The 23,618-nt window shown below is 36.0% G+C and overlaps 1 protein-coding gene across 4 annotated transcripts in view; it reads right to left on the bottom strand.

Moving 5' to 3' along the window:
* Positions 1-23,618, bottom strand: part of ATP8B1 (ATPase phospholipid transporting 8B1) — a 150,920-nt gene that overhangs the window by 69,000 nt on the left and 58,302 nt on the right. For 3 of the 4 annotated variants that reach the window (XM_072605961.1, XM_072605959.1, XM_072605962.1), the window contains exon 2: positions 12,242-12,447. In XM_072605961.1, coding sequence (XP_072462062.1) covers positions 12,242-12,422 — 181 coding nt within the window. In that variant the 5' untranslated portion in view covers positions 12,423-12,447. The remainder of the gene's footprint in view (positions 1-12,241; positions 12,448-23,618) is intronic. The other variant, XM_072605960.1, reaches the window with a different exon arrangement.

Genomic DNA, 23,618 nt, shown 5'->3' with positions numbered 1-23,618 from the left:
ATCAGGAGTTCTTCACCTGGGTTTATGAACTTAAAAATTTTTATATGTATTTCAATATAATTGGTTTCCTTGGTAGTCCTATGACAATGAGAAGGGGTCCATAGGTTTTAGCAGTCTGCCAAAAGGTCCAGGACACAGAAAGGCACAAGATCCCTCTGAGGAGATGCTTTGTTTTGTTTTACCCTACAGTGCAGGTGATGCTGCTAACACAGGAGAAAGAAGGAGCAGCTCCATTATCTTGTTGGCTTATGCTTCCATTATCCTCTTCAGACCACTGGTTTTGTCTTTTGTTCATTTTGCATGAATCTTTTTAAGCCTCTTACTTTCCCAGGATTAAATTAGTTAAAACTAGACAATATAATTAATAAATTCACTAGTCAGTCATCCTGAAAGTACAGTGCATAGCAATACACCAAAAGGAAATGAATGGGTGAAGATGGCACTGTATAACCACCCATATTGTCAAAATCCCACTCTTCTTTCAGGATACCACACATGCCATATGTGACATATGACTACCTGACACAGGGACCATGTGAGGGCTCCAAGATCAATCCATATATTAAAAGTTAGAAAAGCTTAATTTTTTTTGTTAAATTAAATAATAAAGAGAAGTTCTCATATTTTCTTCTTGTAGCACAATGGGTACCCATGCAACCCAATTCTGTATTCTACTCTTCTAGAGCTAGGATTTTTTTCTTTTCTACTTTAACATATTTTCACCTTATTCACAGTATTATTCAATACTTTCTGATTAGTTCATAAGAACAACTGATTTCACAAGAGTGAAGATAAAACTTTACTAGTAGGACTGTAGTCAAATCCTTTGTAATATTTGTGGTTTTGGAGCTGTGAGGGAGCTAAAGGTAATCTCATGAAACCCTTCATTTAACAGATGCTCAAACAGGATTCCAAAGAAGTACAATAACTTGCCCAGTTTCATGCAGTTAGTAAAGTGGGCCTCAGATCCAACTTGTCTGATCCCTAGTGCAGTATTCCTTTTACTATATTATGCTGATTCTCTTGAAACTGGGAGTCAAAAGATCTGAGTTCAGAATTCAACACTTGATGTTTATTAGCTATGTGAACTTGATTTACTCAAAAACTCTCTGAGTCTCAATTTCCTCATTTGTAAAATGAGAGTGAGATGTAGGATGATAGAGTGGAAACAGAGCTGGCCTCAGAATCAGAAAAAACCTAGGTTCACATTCTACATTTGACATATATTGGCTCTATGAGTCTGGGGCAAGTCACTTAATCTCTGTGTGGTCCCAGGCAATTCTCTAAGATGGATGCTTTTGACTTTTTAACCTGGGGTCCCTGAACTTGGCAACTAATTCAAAATTATTACTTTCCTTTAAAATCCAGTATATTTTATTTTATAGAATCAAAAACATTATTGTGTGAAAGGGTTCATAGGCTTTATCAGACAAAAGGGGTTCATGACACACACACAAAATTAAGAACTTTTCTCTAACACTATAAGCTTCAAAGCCATTGCTGATAAGCAGGAGAAAGAATTTCCTCAAAGACACCTGACATCAAAGAAACCACAGATCTGAACCAAAAAACAAACACACAAAAGGAAAGATAACAATATTTGTACTATTTATTTACAAGGTTGGTGAGGGTGCCAAATGAGGTGTGATTTGTAACCACAAAAAGCACTATTGTTATTAGTTTTATTAATTAGTTAATTAGTACCGAATTAGTTGATCAGCATTATTAGTGTTATTATCATCAATAATAATTATCATTAAATATATTTTATAGTTTAATTCCAGTGGTCTGGGTTTTCCAGATCTGAACTGATAAAAATTACCCCTACACAACTGGATCTCTTTCTAGTTATCCATGGAAAAAGTAATTCCCTGCTTGTCTTAGGGGAAGCAGGATGTGGTGGTAAGAACACCAAACTCAATGGCAAGACACTCACGTTCTGCAAATAACTAGTTGTGTGACACTGGGCAAGTCAACTCACCTCTATCAATTTCCTTGGTTGCAAAAACTCCAAACACAACAAAGAAAAAAAGGAAGCTGGGAATAGAATTGCCAAGTCTTTATGGTCCTTTTGTGTTATAACCCTGAGACTCTACAGTTCCAAGTACCGACTTTGAAGCTTCATAGACGCTACCAGGACAAATTTCTGTACCATATATACCATGACGTTCAGTGGAATAAAAAGAATAAAAACCAATTACTCTACAAAGGAAGTGCTGGTTTTCCTTTTGGCTGCAATTCAGTGTGGAACATCTACACATACAGACTTTCCATAATTAACCCTGACTTTAGTAACCCAAATCAACACTGCCATGAAACTGAGAGTAAGAAGGCACAAATCAAGTCTTCACTTAGCTACGGGTCTTTACTCAGTTTTCTAGTTGTCGATTTTTGTCCTTTAACAGCATAACTGAGATCTAACCTACAAAAAGAACACTAATTTTGAATGCCTCCCATACATATTTTATGTAGTCTGAGATAACGAATCATGCTATTTATAAACTGTCAATTAGAACACTCCTACTAAAAAGTTGAAATAGGATAGCCCCTCTCAAAAGAAAAAAAGAAAGAAAAAAAATTTAAAAAAACCCATCCAAATACTTTAAAGTAGGCCTGCAAAACATGCTCATGGCCCTTGCTGATTTCGGCCTGAGGGTCCTTGTGGCCCACCCAAGGATTTCGAGGAAAAATGTAGAGGATGTAACTATGGTTCCAGATCATCCTTGGGCCCCAGTGCTGATCTCAGACAGAGCTAATTGGGCTCACTGGCCCTTTCAAGAAGTGATTAAGAGGCCTAATACCCTTGGGCAGGGCCACACCACACAGAGCCCATGGGGCCACTTTTTCAGGCTGCAAGAATGTTGAGCAGGCTTGCCTTAATGCAATTGGAGTGGAATTTCAGTTCATGAGTTATATAAACAAATAGGCACATATCAAATGTAATTCAGTTCCAGATTTCATAGCCTCCCTATGTTGATGAATTTTAATGGACTGGATTTATCATTTCATAGTTCTAAGTAAAAAAAGAAAAAGATTATTTAGATACACACCCTCCTAAGCTCCTACTGCTTCTCTGAAAAGATCGATTTCACCATGTAAAATGGTGGAGTCACCTTGCTGACTTTCACAACCAGACTGAAATAATGCCAAGAGAAATAATGCCACGTTGCTGACAGGCTGATAGGTTTAAAGCTCAATTATTAGATTCTTCTTAAATACAATCACCACCTGCTGTTATCACCAAAGACTGACAGGATGTGGTAAAATGACACTCATTTGAATAAGAGAAAGAGACCTTTTTGAATTAGGGCAATTCTGAATTATAGAATTAAAAAAACACAGAATGTAGTTTTATACTTTCAAGTAATTCTAGTGAGGCAAGTAAAATGTTATCCTCAGGGAATTACTCTAGTGAACAGAATTATGATAGAGTTGGGATAGCAGATAGAAGATTGGACCTTGGAATAAGACTTGGGTTTAAATGCTTAACCTTATAGAAAAATAAGCTGAGAAAAATGCAAATTAAAACAACTTTGGAGTAGCCCTTTATATTCATTAGCTTGACAAATTTGATTTGTTAAAAAAAGAACATTTCAAATGCTGGAGGGACTGTGGGAAGATTGGTCCATTAAGGCACTGTTGGTAGAACTGCAAATTGATCTACCCATTTCGACAAGCTGTTTGGAAATATGTCTAAAAAGCTATTAAAATATGCATTCTCTTTGACCCAGTCATATCATAACTAGGTCTATACCCCAAGAAATCAAGGAAAAGAGGAAAAAGACCCATATGTACAAACTAGCACTTCTTGTTTTGGTAGTAAAGAACAGAAAAATGATGCAGGGCTCATCAACTGGGGAATGGCTGAACAAGTTGTATATATGAAGGTTATGTGATACCATTGTGTTATATGAATGATAAAAAGGTTTCAAAGAAACATGGGAAAATTTGTACAAATGGATACAAAGTGAAATGAGAAGAACCAAAAGAACAATGTATACCACAACAATATTGTAAAGACAAAAAACTATCAAAGACTTAGGACTTCTGATGGACATAATGACCAACCATAATTCTAAAAGACTAATGATGAAACATGCTACCAACCTCCAGATAGCTACACTAAGAATGCAGATTGACCCTATACACACACTCACACACACACACACACACACACACACACGATATGACCAATTTGTTTTGTTTGACCATACATGATTGTAATGGGTTTTTATTTTTCTTGCTTTCTCAGTGGAAATTGGGGGCTAAGATAGGGAGAAAGTGGGGTGGGGGGGAAAGAAAGAATGCAGACCTGATAATAAAATTGAATCATAAAAAAAAGAAAAATAAGCCCAAACCCAGAGAGGTTTAATGGTTTGCCAAGGTCACACAGCTTGTGACTGTTATAGCTACAATGAGAATACAGGTATTCCGAGACATAGTTCAGTGCTTTTTGTACTTATCGCACTTAGTGCCATAGAGCACAGAATCTCAAACTTTGAGAGATCTTATAAATTGCCTAATCCAACCCATAACTAAATAAGAACCTACTTATTATCTATGACATAATCACTTCTCTTAAAGACCCCCCAGTAAGGGGAAGCCTACTACCATTTAAGATCATTTTCTTAGATTAGATATTCCTCTCAAAGTCTTATTTAAATTTTTAACCTAATAAAATTTTTAAATTGAGAAAGAGGAACTTGAGATCAGCTCATATCTGAATTATGAGGAATAAAAAAAAATTTAACTCTAAATTGATAAGATTTTTTAAAAATAGAAGGGAGAACCTAAAGGAGGATTACAGACAAGCAGAATGGTGTTGGAACTACCAAGAAAAACCCAAATTATACCAAAAATCTGAAATCACACACGGTGCAGACTTCAGGTTTCCTACGAAGCCCTCATTTTGTGTTCTTCACTTAGTATTGATGCATATTTATTCATTTATGGATGCTTGTCAAGTTTAAAAAGAAAAAAAATTAATGAGATTTTCCTATATGATACCTATAGTGCACAGCTGACCAAAAAGAGGTTTGAGAACTTAGAGAAAATTCAACAGGTTATAGGAAAGTAATGCTAGGAATGCCATGTATTACTTTCAGGATAACTTGGAGGAAAAAATTCCCATCCTTTTAAAAAGTCATTTTATGAACCTTATTTTATTGTAACAGTAATAATAGCTGCCATTACACAGGATATCCCAAAAGTCTTAGTGCAGTTTTAAGCTATGCAAGCTTAAAACTGTATTAAGACTGCGGGATACTGCATAATACTGTTAGAGGTTGCAAATGACTTTAAATACTTTATTTCACTAGAGGTATTATGATTATTATTCCTATTTTAAAGATCAGAAAACTGAGGCTTGGAGAACTTACTCACCCGTAGTCAAACAATTCCTAAATGAGAGAATCAGGAGTTGATATTGAGCTATAATCAGGGGCAGTCCAGAGAAAGCTGTACCAGGCAGCCTTAAGCTCTGCTGGCTTCTTTGCCATGACTAGATGATGCTCATGCAAGGGATACATGCTCTGAGTTCTCAAGTCTTTCAAAATTGTTTTTCTCTATATTTTTTATAGTATAAATTGATCACTACAAATACCCAAGAGAATACCAGGCTGTACAATATACTCCTTGCCAATTCACCTCTTCTTTGCTACCACCTCCAAAATCTTGAGGTGGCATGGCAACCTGAAAATGTCTCCCCCAACATAATCAGCTCACATCTTCCTTGACTACTGAGACACTTAATCACATTCACATTCTAATTTAAAGAGATTAGAGAAGAAACATTTCTAAAAAACAAAACTATGTTTTAACAAGGACTGATTTCAATTCTTCCATCTTATATTTGACTACTGTCCATTAAAGTACAACCTTCAAAGATGAACAAAGAGCAAGAGAATTTATGAGAATTCTTCTATGGCTGATGAGAAGATTATATTCTCAGATTCCACCTCATCCTCTAGTTTCATCAGACATCTTAAAGAATCAGGAAGATAATCTTCCTATTCCTTTCTGAAGTAACTTCACTGCTAATTTGTCTGTCTCTAGTTTACCTCCTACAGATCTAAAAGTAGATACTACATTTCTAGGAGAGTATTTCTATTTATTTGTAACTGGTCCCTTTTAGATCTCTAAGTAAACTCAAAGTAAAGCTACATAAATAAAATTCACATGCTTCTCTTTCCCTCATTGGCTCATGTTTATATTATGCTTATACCTGTATATAATAAAAATCACTTAATTTCCATTGGTTATTTTAAAGCATTTTGCCTGATACTAAATTTTAATTCTGTTCTCATATTTAAATTTTTTTTTTAAAAAAAGGCTGTTGGCTCACATCAAGACAATGCAATTAAAAAAGATGGTAACCTGCTATAATCCCTAATTATTCCACAACATATGACTTTTCATAAAGAAATTCCATTTTTGATGACTTGTTAAATTTATGTATAAAATTATAGTCTGATTAAACTATTTTAAAAAAAGCAAAGTAATAAGTTCAGAGCAGGACTATTCTATGTCATGAAATTCAGTGAGGAAAATACCCTAAATATTTAGACACCCCTCTCTCCTATACATATATGTAATATCATATATATGTGTAGACACATAGAAATATTATATTCTTCGTATACACATACTAGTACACAAGTATATAGGCTAGGAACTAGAGCTATGATTTCATTGGAATTGGAGCTATCAGATGAGTCAATTCCCCCCACCAAGTCAGTGCTGCTCACTTTCCAGCCTTAGAAAGTTGCCAAGAGTTCTGAAGAGTTGAGAGGTTTTCTCAAGGTCACACATCCAGTATGTGTCAGAAGTGGAACTTGAATTCTGGTTTTCCTAGACCCAAATCTAGCTCTCTTTTCACTATACCATGATACTTCTTGTGAAGTATATATGCATATATGTATATATATGTACAGATATTTGTATGTTGGGGATAGAGATTGGAGATAATAAGTAACAAAATCACCAGTATCTAAAATTGCTCCGGAAAACAGAATAAAAAACTCCAAGTAAAGTTAAATTTGAAAATAACTAGTCAAACTGACCATTTCATAAAGCCAAACTAACATCAACTCTGAATTTCCATGGGTTAAAGAGTATAGTATTCTGCATTAATTGTCCTTTACAAGTTGAACATTCAACCCAAGTCCTGGAACACATAGACTGTGTATGCCCAGGAAAAAACCAGAGCTGACGGTTTTCTTCCACTACGTGCTTCTATTAAATTCTGAATGCAATTGACCCAGATTCATTCTCTGATTCCTAACCAACCTATAACTGTGTGTCCTAAGCAACAAAGTACAAAAATAAATAAATGCATTTACTCATTCTGATATCAATAGATAGAAAGTATCCAATAGATATAAGGTACTTTATCAGCAGCAGTCACAGTTATAAAAATTTCTATATTACCATGCAGAAAAGAATGAGGAAGAAATCCGTCGAGGCAATCACCTGGAACTAAACCTGTAGTTTGTTTAGTTTCTTCAACTTTACCCTGATTTTTCTAACAGCTAGTTTCAGCTTCTCATCACTGAACACCATCTTCATTGTCACATTCATTTTTCTTTCAACTCTTCTTTTAACTTTATTTGATTAACTTTTTCATGACAGATATAAAACATTTCCATTTTACATTCATTGCTTTAAAACAAAAACCACAACTGACAGCATATTTCTGGGCTTAATAATCTAAAGTCTGAAAGCTGTAGTAATGATGAAATGAATAATTAAAACAAAACAACACATGTATTTGTTTTATAGTGTTCAGTAGCCTCAGTAAGGTGATGAAGAATAAGGAATAAGAGGAAGCTACGCTGACAGCAAAATATAGAGGGGAAATTGAAGCCAAGAAGGGAAATAAATGCCTTACGGATTCTCAGTACTTTATAGTTACATGGCAGATGTGGTATAGTTACTTTACAGTTATGTGGCAGACCACAGTTAACTGTATAGTCATATGGTAAATAGGATCATAGCTCTAAAAGCTGGAAGGAATCTAAGAGAAGTTAGTCTAATTTCCTCATTTTATAGATGAGAAAACTAAGGTTGGTGAAGCTTGACCAGTTTAAGGTCATACAGGCATGTAACAGAGTTTAAGCCCTGAGACTTCAAATCTAAAGCTTTTTCAGTCAGTCAACAAGAATTTACTGTGTTTAGTTGGACCCTACTGAAATGACTCAACAACAATGGAAATGATCCAAGTAAATCATGGGGAATATAAAGAAAGGGTAAAACAGTCCCAGACCCAAGGCATATATATTCTAATGGAGGAGATATCATACAAATAACAGAATGTGTCAGACACTGGATTTAACTTTGTCTTCCTGACTCTTGGCCCACCACATATCCAAAGTAAACGGAAGGCACTCTCAAAAGGGAAGGCATTAGCATGTGAGGGGACTGGAAAAGGCATCCTGGAGTAGGTGAGGCTTGAAGGAAGCCACAGAAACCAAGAGGTAGGGATGGACATAATTAATTCAAAGACAAAGAGATGCAAAACGGAGAGTCTTGTTCAAATTAGAGGAACTACAAGTAGGCTAGTGTTTCTGAAATGTAATGTCAGTGGAATTGCATAAAGTGTAAGGAAACCAAAAAGGAAGGAAATATTCAGGTTATGAACAGTTTTAAATGACCCCCCCAAAGGGTTTATATTTGATCTTAGAAGTAACAGGGGAGCCATGGAAACTTATTGAGCGAGGGGGTGACAAGGTCACATCCACACTGTAGAAGACCATTTTGGCAGATGAGGGAAGGGCAGATTGGAATGAGGAAGAACCTGAGGTAGGAAGACCAATCAGAAAGCTATTGCAATGAACTACACAACCTATATCAAATTCCTTTTCTCAATGAGGAGGGAAGGAGGGAATTTGGAAGTCAATTTGAAAAATGAATGTTGCAAATTGTTTTTACAAGTAATTGGGGAAAAATAAAATACTAAAGAATTTTTTTTTAAAAGAAGGCAATAGTCCAGGTGAGAAGTGATGAAGTCTTGAACTAGGATTGTGGCTACATGAGTAAAGAGAAAGGGACATTTAGGAGGTAGAAATAAAGAGGTGGATTTTTAAGGTAAGTTTGACTGATGAACACGGATAACCTAGAGTACAGTGATTCCTTGGACAATAATAAGGAAGTTGGGAAGAGGAGAGGGTTTGGTGGGAAAGATAATGAGTTCCTTGTATTAGACACAATGACTTTGGGACATCTAATAAATGGTGGAAATGTATACTGACTTTACATTTAATAAGGATAGGGATTGGACCTGTGATTTCATTGATATAGGAAACCCAATGAAGAATTTTGTTGTTCATTCATTTTCAGTCCTGTCCCACCTCTTTGTGACTCTCTTTGGGGTTTTCTCAACAAAGATATAGGAGTGGTTTACCATTTCCTTTTCTAGTACCAGATAGTTTTGATATTACAGTCTTATAACATAATTTGAGATCTGGTACTGCTAAACTGCCTTCCTTTACATTTTTTACATGAGTTTCTTTGATGTTTTTGACGTTTTATTCTTCTAAATTAATTTTATTATTTTTTCTAGCTCAATACAATAATTTTTTGGTAATTTAATTGGGAAGGCATTGAGTAAGTATATTAAGTTAGGTAGAATAATAATTTTTATTATATTGGCTCTGCCCACCCCCAATCGATATTTCTGACTTTATATATAAAATCCATATATTTGTATATAAAATCTGACTTTATTTGTATAAAAATATTTTATAATCATGTTCACATAGTTCCTGGGTTTGTCTTGGCAGGTATACTTCCATTTATCTTACATAGTTTGTTGTCAAATAATTTTTTAGTTGACTCTAGGATTTTCCAAGTATATCATCATATTGTCTGCAAAAAGAGATAGAATGGGTAATAAGGTAATAAAACTAAGTTCTTCAACTTCTTTTTCTTCTTTTATTGCTATTTCTAGCATTTCCAATGAAATATTGGATAATATTGGTGATTACAGGCATCCTTGTTTCACTCCTAATCTTACTGGGAAGGCTTAATGCTTGCTGAGGGTTTTAGACAGATACTTCATATCATTTTAAAGAAAAATCCATTTATACCCATGCTTTTGAGTAATTTTTTAAAAAATAGGAATGTGTTGTATTTTGACAAAAGCTACTTCTTCATCTATTGATACAATCATACGATTTTTATTGATTTTGTTATTGATATAATCAAATATGTTAATAGTTTTCTCCTTATGTTAAACCATCCCTGCATTCCTGGCATAAATCCCACAGTCACCATGTATAATCTTTGTTTTATTGATTCATCATGCTTTTCAAGGGACATCACAGCCTCTATTAGCAACATATGATAAATTACACAGATTTATTTTTTTAAGGACTTAGAAATGCCACTCCTCAAACTTATGTAGTTTTTAATATAGTCTTAGTGGATTAATTTCTAATAGTGAAAAACAGGGAAAAATTAAATGCCTATGATTGGATATTGACTGATTAAGCTTTGCAATACTGATGTAATACTTTCTTAAACTGATAGATGACCTTATTGGTGATCTAAATCCAACTTCCTCATTTCACAGGTGAGGAAACTGAGGCCCAGAGAACTCAAGTTGCTTAAGTCACTCAGAAACACAGGTAATTGAGTAACAACACTGGGAACTGAACTCCAGTGGTCTGACTGTGATTAAATTCATCATTTATTCTACTGCATTTCAAATGCCTCAATTGATAGTTTCCTGGGATTCAGAAAGCTGCTATTACCTCTTCCCTCCAGAAAAGTGCAAATTAGCCACAAGCCACTAATTATTCTCAGAGTCACTTCAACTCTGTGTACTACATGTTGGAAACTTAAAACATTGTAATAAAATAACTCAAGTTAGTTCTGCATGTATGGAAACTGGAGAAAGCATCCACTCTACAAGGAATTTTACCAAAAGCCCCAAAGAAACCTACAAGATGGTCATTTTATGTTAAAGGTTTGTGAATTGTCTACCTCCAAAATTATGACCCCCTACATCCAGATTATAAACATGCTGCATAATACATAATATGAAAAATATTGCACACAATCAATAACCCAGGAAGAATCTGGAGCCACAAGATAGTAGCAAATGAATTTGTTTTTTAGTATGTTGGCCATTTTGATTGAAAGAAAAAAAACAGTAGGGAAAAAATCCTAGGTTGGGCAACTAAGAAAAGAGAAGTCACAAGTCTCAGAACACTATAATTTATGCCATTCAACAGTTCTGGTGGAGTGTGATTAGAGCTGACAATTGGCACCAATGAGTATAAATTGATCATGTTGGACCCTGTGAGGTATAGCATCTAGATTTTAGGATAATTTTTAAAAAAATTCTAAGAAAGATTTAAACCCAGGTCTTCAGACTTCTCTGTTAACTAACATCAAAAAAAATTTTTTAAAGAAAATAAAAAAGCTTTAAAACCCTTGCTAAATGTTGAAAGAACAGTTGGTCTACAAGATTGATAATGAATATTCCATAGTTAATTTAGAACTATCACATAAATTATAATTTTGAACCATTTTGATTCATTCAACAAATTTTGTTGAGAGTTTATTGTGTATACACAGCACTGACTCAAGTTACATGACACATATGGATAGGAATAGGGAATGGACCCTATGATTTCATTGGATAGGCAACCCTTAGATAAGCACGAACAATAATCAGAAAAGAGATGAAGGGAACACAGAGCAGATCAGACATCTTTGTCATTATTGTGTCCATCTGTATAATTTTTCCTTTGGCAAAAAGTAAGCAGTTTCAAATTCATCACTGTACATCTGACTTTATTCTTCATTTTGTAGGATTTGGTTCCTTTGGTTGAGATTATTTGGCTCATAAATAAGGATATGACATTTTTAAACTGCTTACCCAGATCCTAATATTCCTGTATTACTGGTAAATACAGACTAATATCCTCCTGAGGACCAATTTGTGCCCTTTAATTCCTCTAACCACTACCAATCAATAAACATTTATTAAGTGCCTTTTATGTACTGAGGACTGTGTTAAGTGCTAGGCATGCAAAAAAACGACAACTCAGTCCTGCTATCAAGGAGTTTACAATCTAACTGTCAAAAGCACCTCTTGAGGGGGGAAGTGAGGGAAAAGTGGTCATTACACTGGATGGACTTTGTATAAGTCCAGAGCTGGAATGGGAGAGGCTCTATTAAAAAGTTTAGAACTTTTACCATTTGCTGGGCAACTCTCATATCCTTGTATACATACCTCTTCTGACCGGCTCTTGATTTTCCTCTGCTTCTTTGTTGACGCGGTTTTGCTCTGGTTCCACTGCAGGCTCTTGATCTTCAAGTTCATCCTCTGTTTCATCATCACTGTAGGGAACGACTTCATCGTTGGGCTGAGAATCCTCCTCAATTGTGGTTTCTGAGTCTCTTTCCCTATTCATTCTGCTGACAATCAGGAACTACCTACTTTTAAAAAGAAAGGAAAAGAAAAATAAGAAAACTAAGCGTCATTATTGATGCTCAGTTTGTAGTTAACTCTAGCTCTGTCCACCTCACTTCCAATATAATACCTTATATTTCTGAAATTCTAGTAAATAGCACTCAACCAGTGGTTCAAATTTACACAAAAATAAGAATAAAAAGCAATTCCTTTTTTATATCCCCTAAAATTTTATTATGATGAAGTTTACAAGCTTAGTCTATAATTTAGAGGGGTAAAAATATTTTGTATAAAAGAATGAAAGCTGCATTGTATCAAAGCTAGGTTTTAAATCAATTCTCTCCCCATCCAACTACTGCCGCTGACATTCTCTACCTCCATCTAACATCCTCTTCTCTCTACCTTTCAATCTTTCAAATTCATGATTACATATACACTTATACTACAATCTATTTGTACCCAAATAGAGAGCACCTTTAAATGAATTCCTCTATTTTAAAGTATGTACAGAATGATTTTACACACACATATACACATACATACACATATTTGCTTCTAATGGCAGCCATCTCTAGGGCCAGAGGGAGTGAAGAAAAAAAAAAGAAATTTACATGATAACTTTTTATTATATATTTAAAAGGAATAACAAGTTGTATTACAATAGATTTGCAGCTTCATGTGCAATCAACTTTTCCTACTATATTATGAAAATGCTTGTTTTATTTCATAAATTAAAAATAAAATAAAATAAATTTAAATCCTTTTCATAACAGTCTTTAGACTACCAAAGAACGAAAAAGGAGACTGTCATTGTTTGCCTATGTTACACTGCCTGTCAAATCAACATGACTCACTCTGGTGATCACAGATCCATCACATTTTCGCTGTAACTTGGTTATCTGTATTCAACTGCAAACTCATTTGATAAGCACTGTCAAATTCTGAGTTTTTTTCACAATCTAGTGTACATTTCAATTCAACTTTAAAGTTATACTAGTCTTTTAAAAGGCTTGTCATCTGTCTTGTCCATGCTTTTAAAATTTTTCATTCTTCCAAATAACAACAATAAATGACACATATAATACATTGTTTCATAAATCTGTCATCTCATCTGAGCCTCATAACAACTCGGTGAGCTAGGATACTGCAGTTATTTTCTGCTCCAGATCTGCTTTGAAATGAACTTTAAAAATATCTTGAGAACCAACAAAACTCAAAGACTCCAACAAATGTAAATGGATACAACAACAATGCATTGGACTTTGTGGAATTACAATGGCCAAGATCAGCTGTGAAGAAGACATGAAAAACGCACCTCCCTTCATTTTTGATGAGCGAATGTCAATGTGGAATATCATATAGAATGTCAGATTTAGATGATGCATTGGTTTGTTTTGGTAAACCACATTTTTTTTTCCTCTTAATTCATTGTTATAGAAGGACAACTTGTTGGATACAGGAAGGAGGAGAGAAATTCAGGAAGATACCACATGAAATAATTTAATATATGTAAAGTAAATTAAAGTATTAATTTAAATGTTTTCAAATTGTTATATATTGAATATACATCCAATATTACATCCTATATCTGCTGGAATTTATTTTTTTAAAAAATATGAGAGAAAGAACATCATATTGTGTGGGAAGAACAGGTTGAGTCACTTAGAAGTGCAAATTTGGGAGTAGTAGAATTTTCATGTAGTTACTCAGATGTGAAGTTATTGTGAGATGAACCATATACAATGGTTAATATGGGTTATGGCAACATGGAATAACTGAAAGAGTGATGGACTTAAGTTGAGAAATTTGAATTTAAATTGGGTCTGATGGCCATCTTCTCTGAGATGTTGGATAAGTCACTCAACCGCTCAGAGCCACAGTCCCCTCACTGGTAAAATGGTCCTCATAATATTGCCACAGCATCTGTCCTTTCCTCATACATGTGCCCCTTGAGCACTATGCCAGGTTTGAGGTCTATTGTGGGTGTGGGTCATCAGTTACTCCATCCATTAGCTCATGATCCTCCACTACTATGTTTCTTTTATCAGCAAACAAAAGGATACATTATTTAGGGGGAAAAGAGCTATTTAATTAAACAGCATATATAAATAACTGACAGGAAAAACTGTGCTTTACACAGAGGGGTATATGCTACCACAGGTAACTATATCATCAATGAGGGGAGAAAAAATTGTCAGAGAGCATACATGACCAAGAAGTATGACCTAGGCTCAAATCTTACCATAAACACTAGCTGTGTGACCTTGGGCAAGTCACTTAATCACATAATTCCTCAGTTTCTTCATTTGTAAAATAAAGGAGTTGGACTGTATGCCTCCAAGGGTCATTTCCAGCTCCAAAAATCTCTGTTCCTATGGTCTATGTTGCACAGATTTGCCAAGATGATTTTCTTGAAGTATAAATAGGACCACACAACCTTCCTACTCAGCAGACTCCAGGGGTTTCCTATTACCTCCAACAGCAAATAAAAACTCCTCTTTCTGACACTGAATGCTCTTCGCAACCTGGCCCCTTCCTATATTTTATTACACATTTTCCCCTACCACACACACTACAGTACAGCCATCCTGGCCTGTGGACTGTTCTTCACACATGGTCCCTCTATCTAGCATTGTGGTGCCTTCCACTGGTCATCCTGTGTCTGAAATGCTCACCCAAGAATCCCTCGTTTCCTTCTTGACACAACTCAAGCATTTATTTCCCTCTGACCTTTTCTATACCCTCAAGCTTCTAGTGACCTTCCTTCCAATGCCAACTCATATCTATTTTATGTCTTTTACCCAATTTATGCACACATATTTTCTCCCTCATTAGAATGCAAATTCCTTCAAGGCAAAGAATCATTTGTTTGAGTATTAGTAAACCCAGAACCTCTCACAGTGCCTGGCACAGAATAAGAGCATAAAAAATGCTTGATTCATCAAAAAAGGCATGAATAAAACTTTTAAAATTAATTTTATTTTCCTACCTAATAATGTTTTATTTTTTTCAAATTACATGTACAGATAGTTTTCTACATTCACTTTTATAAGATTTTGAGTTCTAATTGTTTTTCTCTCCCCTTGCCCCAAGATGGCAAGCAATCTGATACAGGCTACACATGTACAATTATATTAAACAAACTTCCACATTACTCATGTTATGAAAGAAGATCAGAACAGAATGGGAAAATCATGAGAAAGAAAAAACCAAAAATAAAAAGGAAAATCGAATGCTTCAATCTGCATTCCGATGCCATAGTTCTTTCTCTGGATGTGGATGGCATTTTGCTTCAAGAATCCTTTGGGAATGTTTTAGGTCCTTGCATTGCTATAAAGGGCTTAATCTATCAGAAACAGTCCTTGCACACTGTGGCTGTTACTGTATATAATGTTCTCCTGGTTCTGCTCACTGCACTCAGCATCAGTCCATTTAAGTCTTTCCAGGTTTTTCTGAAGTCCTGTTCATCATTTCTTATAGCACAATAGCATTCCATTACATTCGTATACCACAACTTGTTCAGCCATTCACCTACTGATTTTTCCCATTTGTATGATCTTGTTGGGATATAGCCCTAGGAGTGGTATTGTTGGGTCAAAGCATTTTCCTTTTTCTTTGAACTCTTTGGGGTATGGACCTCGTAGTAGTATTCCATTACATTCATATACCACAACTTGTTCAACCATTTCTCAGTTGATGAGTGTCCCCTCAATTTCCAATTCTTTGATGCCACAAAAAGAGCTGCTATAAATATTTTTGTACATGTGGATCCTTTCCCCTTTTTTGTGATCTGTTTGGGATACAGATCTAGTAATGGTATTGCTGGGTCAAAGGGTATGTGCAGTTTTATAGCCCTTTGGGCATAGTAAAACTCTTTTTAAAAAGATAACCATTGGTAGATCAGCTTTCTTGAGATTGATTCTACATTTCATGTTATTGACCTATCCCAAATTATAAAAACTACATCTGGCATGGAGACCATCACATCACAAGTTTCACAGATTTCTAACTGATTTAATGTATAACTGTCAAGGCACTGAAGAGATTTTAGTGGGTCTATGTTAACTATGAATGTGCAAACCACTAAAAAAGCAAGCAAATTTGGGTAAGCAGTAAAAATTCACGTAATCTCCTTATGGTTGACCTGTCTCCTGATATCTTCCATGCCCCTCCTATATCAACAGGTACATGGAGCTTCCAGACATCTGGGAAGTAGAATCTTCCTGACACTAACTTCAAGGAAGTCCCCAGTCTCCATAATCTGTTTTAAATAGGGAAAGAGGACACCAATCAGCTTTCCCTTACCTTTACTTCATCATTACAGACTGATTTTTTTCATTAGTATAGTTCAAAAAAACATTTTGATCATGACAGTGAACAATATCTCATGTCTACAGAGAATTCTATTACTATGAAGTGCCTTTCATGTTTGACTAGAAAAAAACAGCCTTCAAATTATAAAAATATAAATTGTGTTATGGAAATTAAAAATTCCCAAGCATACACTCTTATTAAAGATTTGAATATGATATGCTTGGAGAGCAGGTGCCTGGGACTGAGCAATATGTGAATAAACAAATTAAAAAATTTGCTAGGTATAAATGTTTAGTGCCAACAAACAGTTGCTTTCCAAAGTTATGATATTATTTGAAGAGTCATGACAAATTTATAGCTAAGCAATTGAATAAGAATGCCCTTCGACTGATCCAATCCCAGTTTGTCCTGATTGATTTTATCCAGACTTATTTTTTGATCACTGTTTGGGAATTCCCTCCAGTGATATAAATTGATACCTTGTCCAAAACAGTCTTCAAGAGCAACTGGGACTTGGATAGATTAAGTGACTCCAACCAGTGATGTTAGAAGTCGAACTTGAACCAAATCTGAACTTAGAATCTTGCTCATTCTAGGTGATTAGAGAATCACTAATTCTAAGAGTAGTGAGGTGGCAATAGATAGAGTGCTGAGTCTGAATCTTCTATGAGTTCAGATCTAGACTCAGACACTTACTAGCTGTGTGACCCTGGGCAAGTCACGTCACCCTTTTTGCCTCAGTTTCCTCATTTGTAAAATGAGCTGGAGAAGCAAATGGCAAATTGCTCCAATACTTTTGCCAAGAAAATCCCAAATGGGGTCACAGAGAGTTGGACACAACTGAAAATGACTGGACAACAACAACAATTCTAAGGCAAGCATTCTACACCCTAATACTATATTGTCACTCATTCTAATAATAGAATGGTTAATTACTCTAAAATTCAGCAGAGAAATTAGCTAACAATTTAAATTTTGAAGACTTCTGGGATGAAATTATCCTACATTTTGTATTACATTATTACTTTAATTAAGAATTATTGTCTTTTATTATATTGCTAGAATATTATGTATAGTCAGTCTTAGGCCATATTGACAGAATTCACCTTCATTTTTAAAACACAGTCCACGTCACAGTCCAGAGGAGTCTTGTTAATTGACTAGAGGGCTGACTCTACCTGGTTTTGGAATGCAGTACACCATCTTTCACCTCATCTGTTTCATTAGTTGCCTGCCCTCCCTTGTAATTCTTGTTTGCCTTCAAGGCTCGGTCGCCTCTTCTTGGAGGTCTTCTGTGGTTTTCAGTACTTTCCTTCACTTCAGTTTTCCTTGTACTTATTTGTATACACATAGCATCCTCTTTCCTTCCACCTGGAGATTGCTGTGGTTTGTCTTTCCTACTTGAAGAGGACCAGTGACATCATGATGTTGGGTTCAGGATACACTGTGTTCAACTGGCTTAGTCCAATATGAGTTCAGAAGGTTCTACCACAGGTTGGGCACAAATAGTCCATTTGAACATTTGGGATGAAAATGTTTCTAGATTTGCGCATCTCACGTTTCCTTTGTGCTACTGTGATTCTGCTTTGCACATAGAGCACAGTGCCTTCTTTGAGGGTTGGCATGTCTTGTTAGGTAGTCCTGTGCCAATGTCTCCCATGTCTCACAACTGATACTAAAGTTCTTCAGAGAGACCTTGAAAGTGTCCTTGTGTTGCTTCTTCAGACCTCTGTGTGAGTACTTGCCTTGTGGGAGTTTTCTGTAAAGCAGCCTTTTAAGTAAACCTATATTTGGCACTCAGATAATGTGAGCAGCCCTTCAGAGTTGCACTCTCTGCAGTAGAGTTTGAATGCTTGGCAGTTCAGCTCAAGATTGAGGATCTATGTCTAGTACCTTATCTTGCCAGGTGATCTTCAGAATCTTCCTAAGACAGTTCCAGTGGAAGCAATTCAGTTTCCTGACATGGCACTGGTGTACTGTCTAGCTTCCACAGGCATACAACAATAATGTGAGCACAATGGTCCTGTAGATCTTCAGGCTAGTAGGCAGCCCAAAACCTCTTCTCTCCCACAATTTCCTTCAGACTCTCCCAAATGCTGAGCTGGCTTGGCAATATATGTGTCAACCTTATCATCCATGTGGAAATCCCTGGAAATTATACTGCCAAGGATAGTGAACTTATCCACAGCATTCAAAATTTCTCCATGTACTATAATTAATGGTTCCAGGTATGGATGGCACAGTGATAGCTGGTGGAGAGTCTCTGGTATTTTTTTTAGTGTTAACTGTTAGGTCAAAATTAGCACAAGCAGCAGAGAATCAATTCTGACTGTTGTATCTCAGCGTCAGAGGAAAATAGCATCAAGGTTTACTACTGTACTGATGGTAACTTTTTGTTCACAAATGATTGTGTATTCATGCAGCTTCCAATGGTGAAAGGCAACAGAATATGGATCCAGGAGCTCCCAAGCCTTTCAAAAACAAGGTCTTCAGGTTACCAGAGCTTCTCATAGTGTCTTGCAACAGAAGGTATACAATAATTTTTTTAAAAAACAGACCTATAATTTCATTAGAGGAGTTCTTCTGGTGAAGAACTTTCTCTGTTAATGCATATCAGGAAATTCTTTGCAATTTATAATCCTAGCACAGTGCCTGAGTCAATGAGAGGTAAAGAACTCGCCCAAGGTCATACAGGCAGACCTCTTGTGTATCATTCTGGAAATCTGCCTCTCCTATTTTTGCCAATTACTCTTTGTTCAGCTTTCTGGAACCAAGAAGAACAGGACAATTCCTCTTTCACCCTAAAGATGGAATACAAAGTATTCCAAAAATCTAAAAGAAACTTTAAATATTAGTAGTTTAAAACTGTATTAAGACTTTTTTTGTCAGCCATGTTGTCTCTCCCAGATCTTTTCTTCTCCAGGCTACAGATCTCTAGTTTCTTCAACCCAGCTTTCCTATGACCTCCCGTCCAGGCCCCCCCCCCCCCCCCCCCCCCTCACTGTCCTGGGTTGCCTTTTCTAGATCCTCTCCATCTTGTTAAGATATAGAGTGCAAAACTGAACCTCAGACTCTTTCTAGGATCTGACCAGGAGAGAGTACAGCAGGAATATCACTTCTTTTGTCCTGGAGACCATGTCTCTTCTAAAACTTTAAGGATAAGGCATGCATGTCAGTTGAAGCAAAGTGTTTTATTACACTTTCACTGTGAAACAAAAATCTTCATCCTATCTTTATTTTCTTTGCACTGTGGACAAAAAAAAAAAAACTGCACTTGTCAACCGATACTGCTTGGTCCTTCAAAGTATTCTTAAATTCCAGTTCTTCTAGTGTTTAACGCTGCCAAGATTGTACTAACTTTTTTGACTGCATTTAACACCACATTGTTGAATCATATTGAATCTGCAGTTCACCAAAACCATCAGATCTTTTTCAGACAGAGTTCTACACAGTCATGCCTTCTTCAACATGCACTTGTAAAGATAATTTTGGGAACCCATGTACCATATATGGCTTTACAGTTATTCCTATCAAATTACATTTTATTAGATTAGCCCATTTTTTTTTTAGATACAGACTACTGCTTGGCACGTTAGCTATTCCTATCAGATTTGTATCATCTGAAATTGGATAAGCACACAACCTTTGCTTTTATCCAAATCATTCCGAAAAATATTAAGCAGCACAGGGACAAATATAGATGGATGGGGCATTCCACTTACAGCTCTATTCCCCCTCACCCCCTTTCACTGACACCCACCATTTAATAATTACTCTTTGGGCCTGGCTCTCCAGTGTGACCACAAAGAACTCCATCTTGCCCACTTTCATTCCATTTTCCACTTTAATCTTTACTTCCCCTAGTAACCCTTCCATGAAAACATTAACAAAAGAATAACCTTAATAGGCAGACTCATAGGAAACAAACCAGAAAATATGAAAAGGGACACATAAACAAACTTGGGGCACTAGGAGGTGTAGTGGACAGAGCACTCAGGAAGACATGAGTTCAAATCTGGTCTCAGATATTGACTAACTGTGTGACCCTGGGAAAGTCACTTAACCTTGTTTGCCTCAGTTTCCTCTGTAAAATGAACTGGAGAAGTAAATAGCAAACAATTTCTGTACTTTTACCAAGAAAACCCCAAAAGGGGCCACAAAGAGTTGGACATGACTGAAAAACAACATACAAATAAACTTGAGTTTTAATAGTTTAAAAGTGCACCAAGCCTTTGGAACAATCTATATTGCATATATATATATATATATATATATATATATATATATATATATATATATATATATATATATATACAACTATTTCTCCCTTTTGTATTAATTTATTTCCGGTTTACAAAATGTACATAAAATTGACTCATGATGGAAAATGCTATCCACATCCAGAGAAAGAACTATTGAGTCTGAATGCATATTAAAGCAGACTATTTCCTTTCTTTTGTTTCTGCTTTCTCTTTCTTGTGGTTTTTACTTTTGATTCTTCTTTCACAACATGAAAATGAGTTTAATATGATTGTACATGTCTAGTCTATATCAGATTGCTTTCCATCTTGCGGAGGGGGGAAGGGAGGAAGGGAAAAAATTTGGAACTCAAAATGTTATAAAAGTGAATGTTGAAAACCAAAAATGAATTAAAGAAAAAGAAAATGCTTATGAAATGAAGACAAAGGGAGTGCTACTCATGACTCATTGGTGACAAAACAGATTTAGACTGGTGAATTAGTCTTGGTTGGGTTAATGAGCTAATCACTATGCATAGATCTAGAAAACTCAGAAATAAAATGAAGAAGAGGGTGGAGTATTAGAATAGATGCCATCCCCAAACATGAGCTTCTAGGTATTCCCAAAATATTTTTCTTTCCAAAATGTTTATCGTGATGAGTCATAGCTTAGAACCACAGTTTGCTTTTATGATAAATAACAAAAGGAAAAGAAGAAAATAGTATTGCTGCTTTTCAATCCAGGCTGCATCTTTCTTTGTGAATAGTTTAAGGACAATGGCCCGCTTTAATTCCATTCCTGCTACCTCTATAATTATGTCTTCATAGCTCCTGTTATAATCAGGCTTAAGGAACACTATACAGGCATGTGTTTTGTAAGTTACACCTAACTGGAAACAAAACCTCTACGATAATAATAAGAAATCTTGCTTCTGACGAGTCTTTCAAGTTGGATTAGTTGTAATGCTAGCAGAATCAGTCTATTGATCCTCTATCCTATATTGATCCTCTATCCTATAGAGGATCAAGGACAGCTCTGTAAAAAAAAAATTCCAATTTGGCCTCAGTGAATGTCAATTTGATGGCTTTCCCCTCTCCAAGAATCTATTTCTAGCTTTGGTCCAGATTTATGGGAAATAAGTACTTTAGTAAAACGGTATACTGAAAAAGAAAGGGTGGGGGAAAGGTTCCCACCCGCCCAGCCCGGGAGCAAGGAGGGGATATGGCTCACCCTATGCTCAGGTTGCTAATGAGCTAGAAATCTCAAAAACAATCAGCAACTACAAAGGGTCAATCAATCAATTAGCAAGCTCCTACTATGAGCCAAGTATCCTGCTAACCGCTAAGGATTCAAATAAAGGCAAAAAGCCCCCTCAAAACCAAATCAAACAGTCACAGTCTAATGGGGGAGACAACAAGCAAACAACTATGTAGAAACAAGATAGAAACTGGATAAAATGAGGAGTAATTTCAAAGGAGCGACTAGGTGGCAGTAGATAAAGTGCTGGGCCTGGAGTCAGGAAGACTCTTCTTCCTGAGTTCAAATCTGGCCTCCGATTCTTAATACCTTAACTCTGTCAGTGTCTTCATCCGTAAAATGAGCTAGAGAAGGAAATGGCAAACCACTCCAGTATCTTTGTCAAGAAAATCCCAAATGGAGTCAGGAAGAGTCAGACATAACTAAAAAATAACTAATCAACAAGTCTCAAAGGGAAAATATTAAGATTAAAGAGAACTGAGAAGATCTTGATGAACATGAGGCTTTAACTGAGGCTTGAGGGAAAGTAGGAAATCCAGGAAGCAAAGATATGTATAGATTGGGGGGCAGGAGGGCAGGGGGGCAGTTCCTGGCAGGAGGAACAATCAGAGAAAATACTGAGAGTCAGAAGATGGAGTGGAGATATTTTCACTGAGTGCTGTAGCGCATGTAAGAAGGCAGGTAAATGAGTACACACAGAAGGGAGCCCAGACAATTGTGTCCTGGAATGTGTGTTTATCTGCGGTAAATCTCACATCCTGTCCAGTACTTTAACAAAAACAGGGTTCCAGATATCTACTAAGGATCCAAGATCTCTTCGAACTCTCTGATCCTAGAATTACAATTTGCCAAATAAAGGAGAAAAGTTTACTCCCTCTTCATCATTATGAATTATTCAGTCATCTCAGTTGTGTCTCTGACTTTTTTTGTGGGGGGAGGAATTTTCTTGGCAAAGAAACTACAGTGGTCTGTCATTTCTTTCTTAAGCTCATTTTACAGATGAGGAACAAAGACAAACAGGGTTAAATAACTTGCCCATGGTTACACAGCTAGTAAGTATCTGAGGCTGGATTTGAATTCAGGTCTTTCTGACTCCAGGTCCTGGAGCTCTATCCATTGTCCCACCTAGCTGTCCCTCCTGTGCTAGGTACATGGATAAAAAGAAAGACACTACTTTCAAGGAGATCACAGTCTAATGAAGAAGACAATATGTAAACTCTGTAAAAAATAAGACAATATAGAGGATAAAGTACAGATAATCGGTGAAGGAAGGCATTGACATTAAAAGAGACTCAGGAATGGTCTCTTTTAAAAAAAAAATCATTTTTATTTTATTTTCAGGTTTATTTTCTTCCCACCTCCCTCTTCCACTAAAAAAAGCAAAAGA

Source organism: Notamacropus eugenii, chromosome 4, assembly GCF_028372415.1.
Source record: "Notamacropus eugenii isolate mMacEug1 chromosome 4, mMacEug1.pri_v2, whole genome shotgun sequence".
Classification (NCBI taxonomy): Eukaryota; Metazoa; Chordata; class Mammalia; order Diprotodontia; family Macropodidae; genus Notamacropus; species Notamacropus eugenii.
This window is presented reverse-complemented; position numbering and strand designations above follow the sequence as displayed.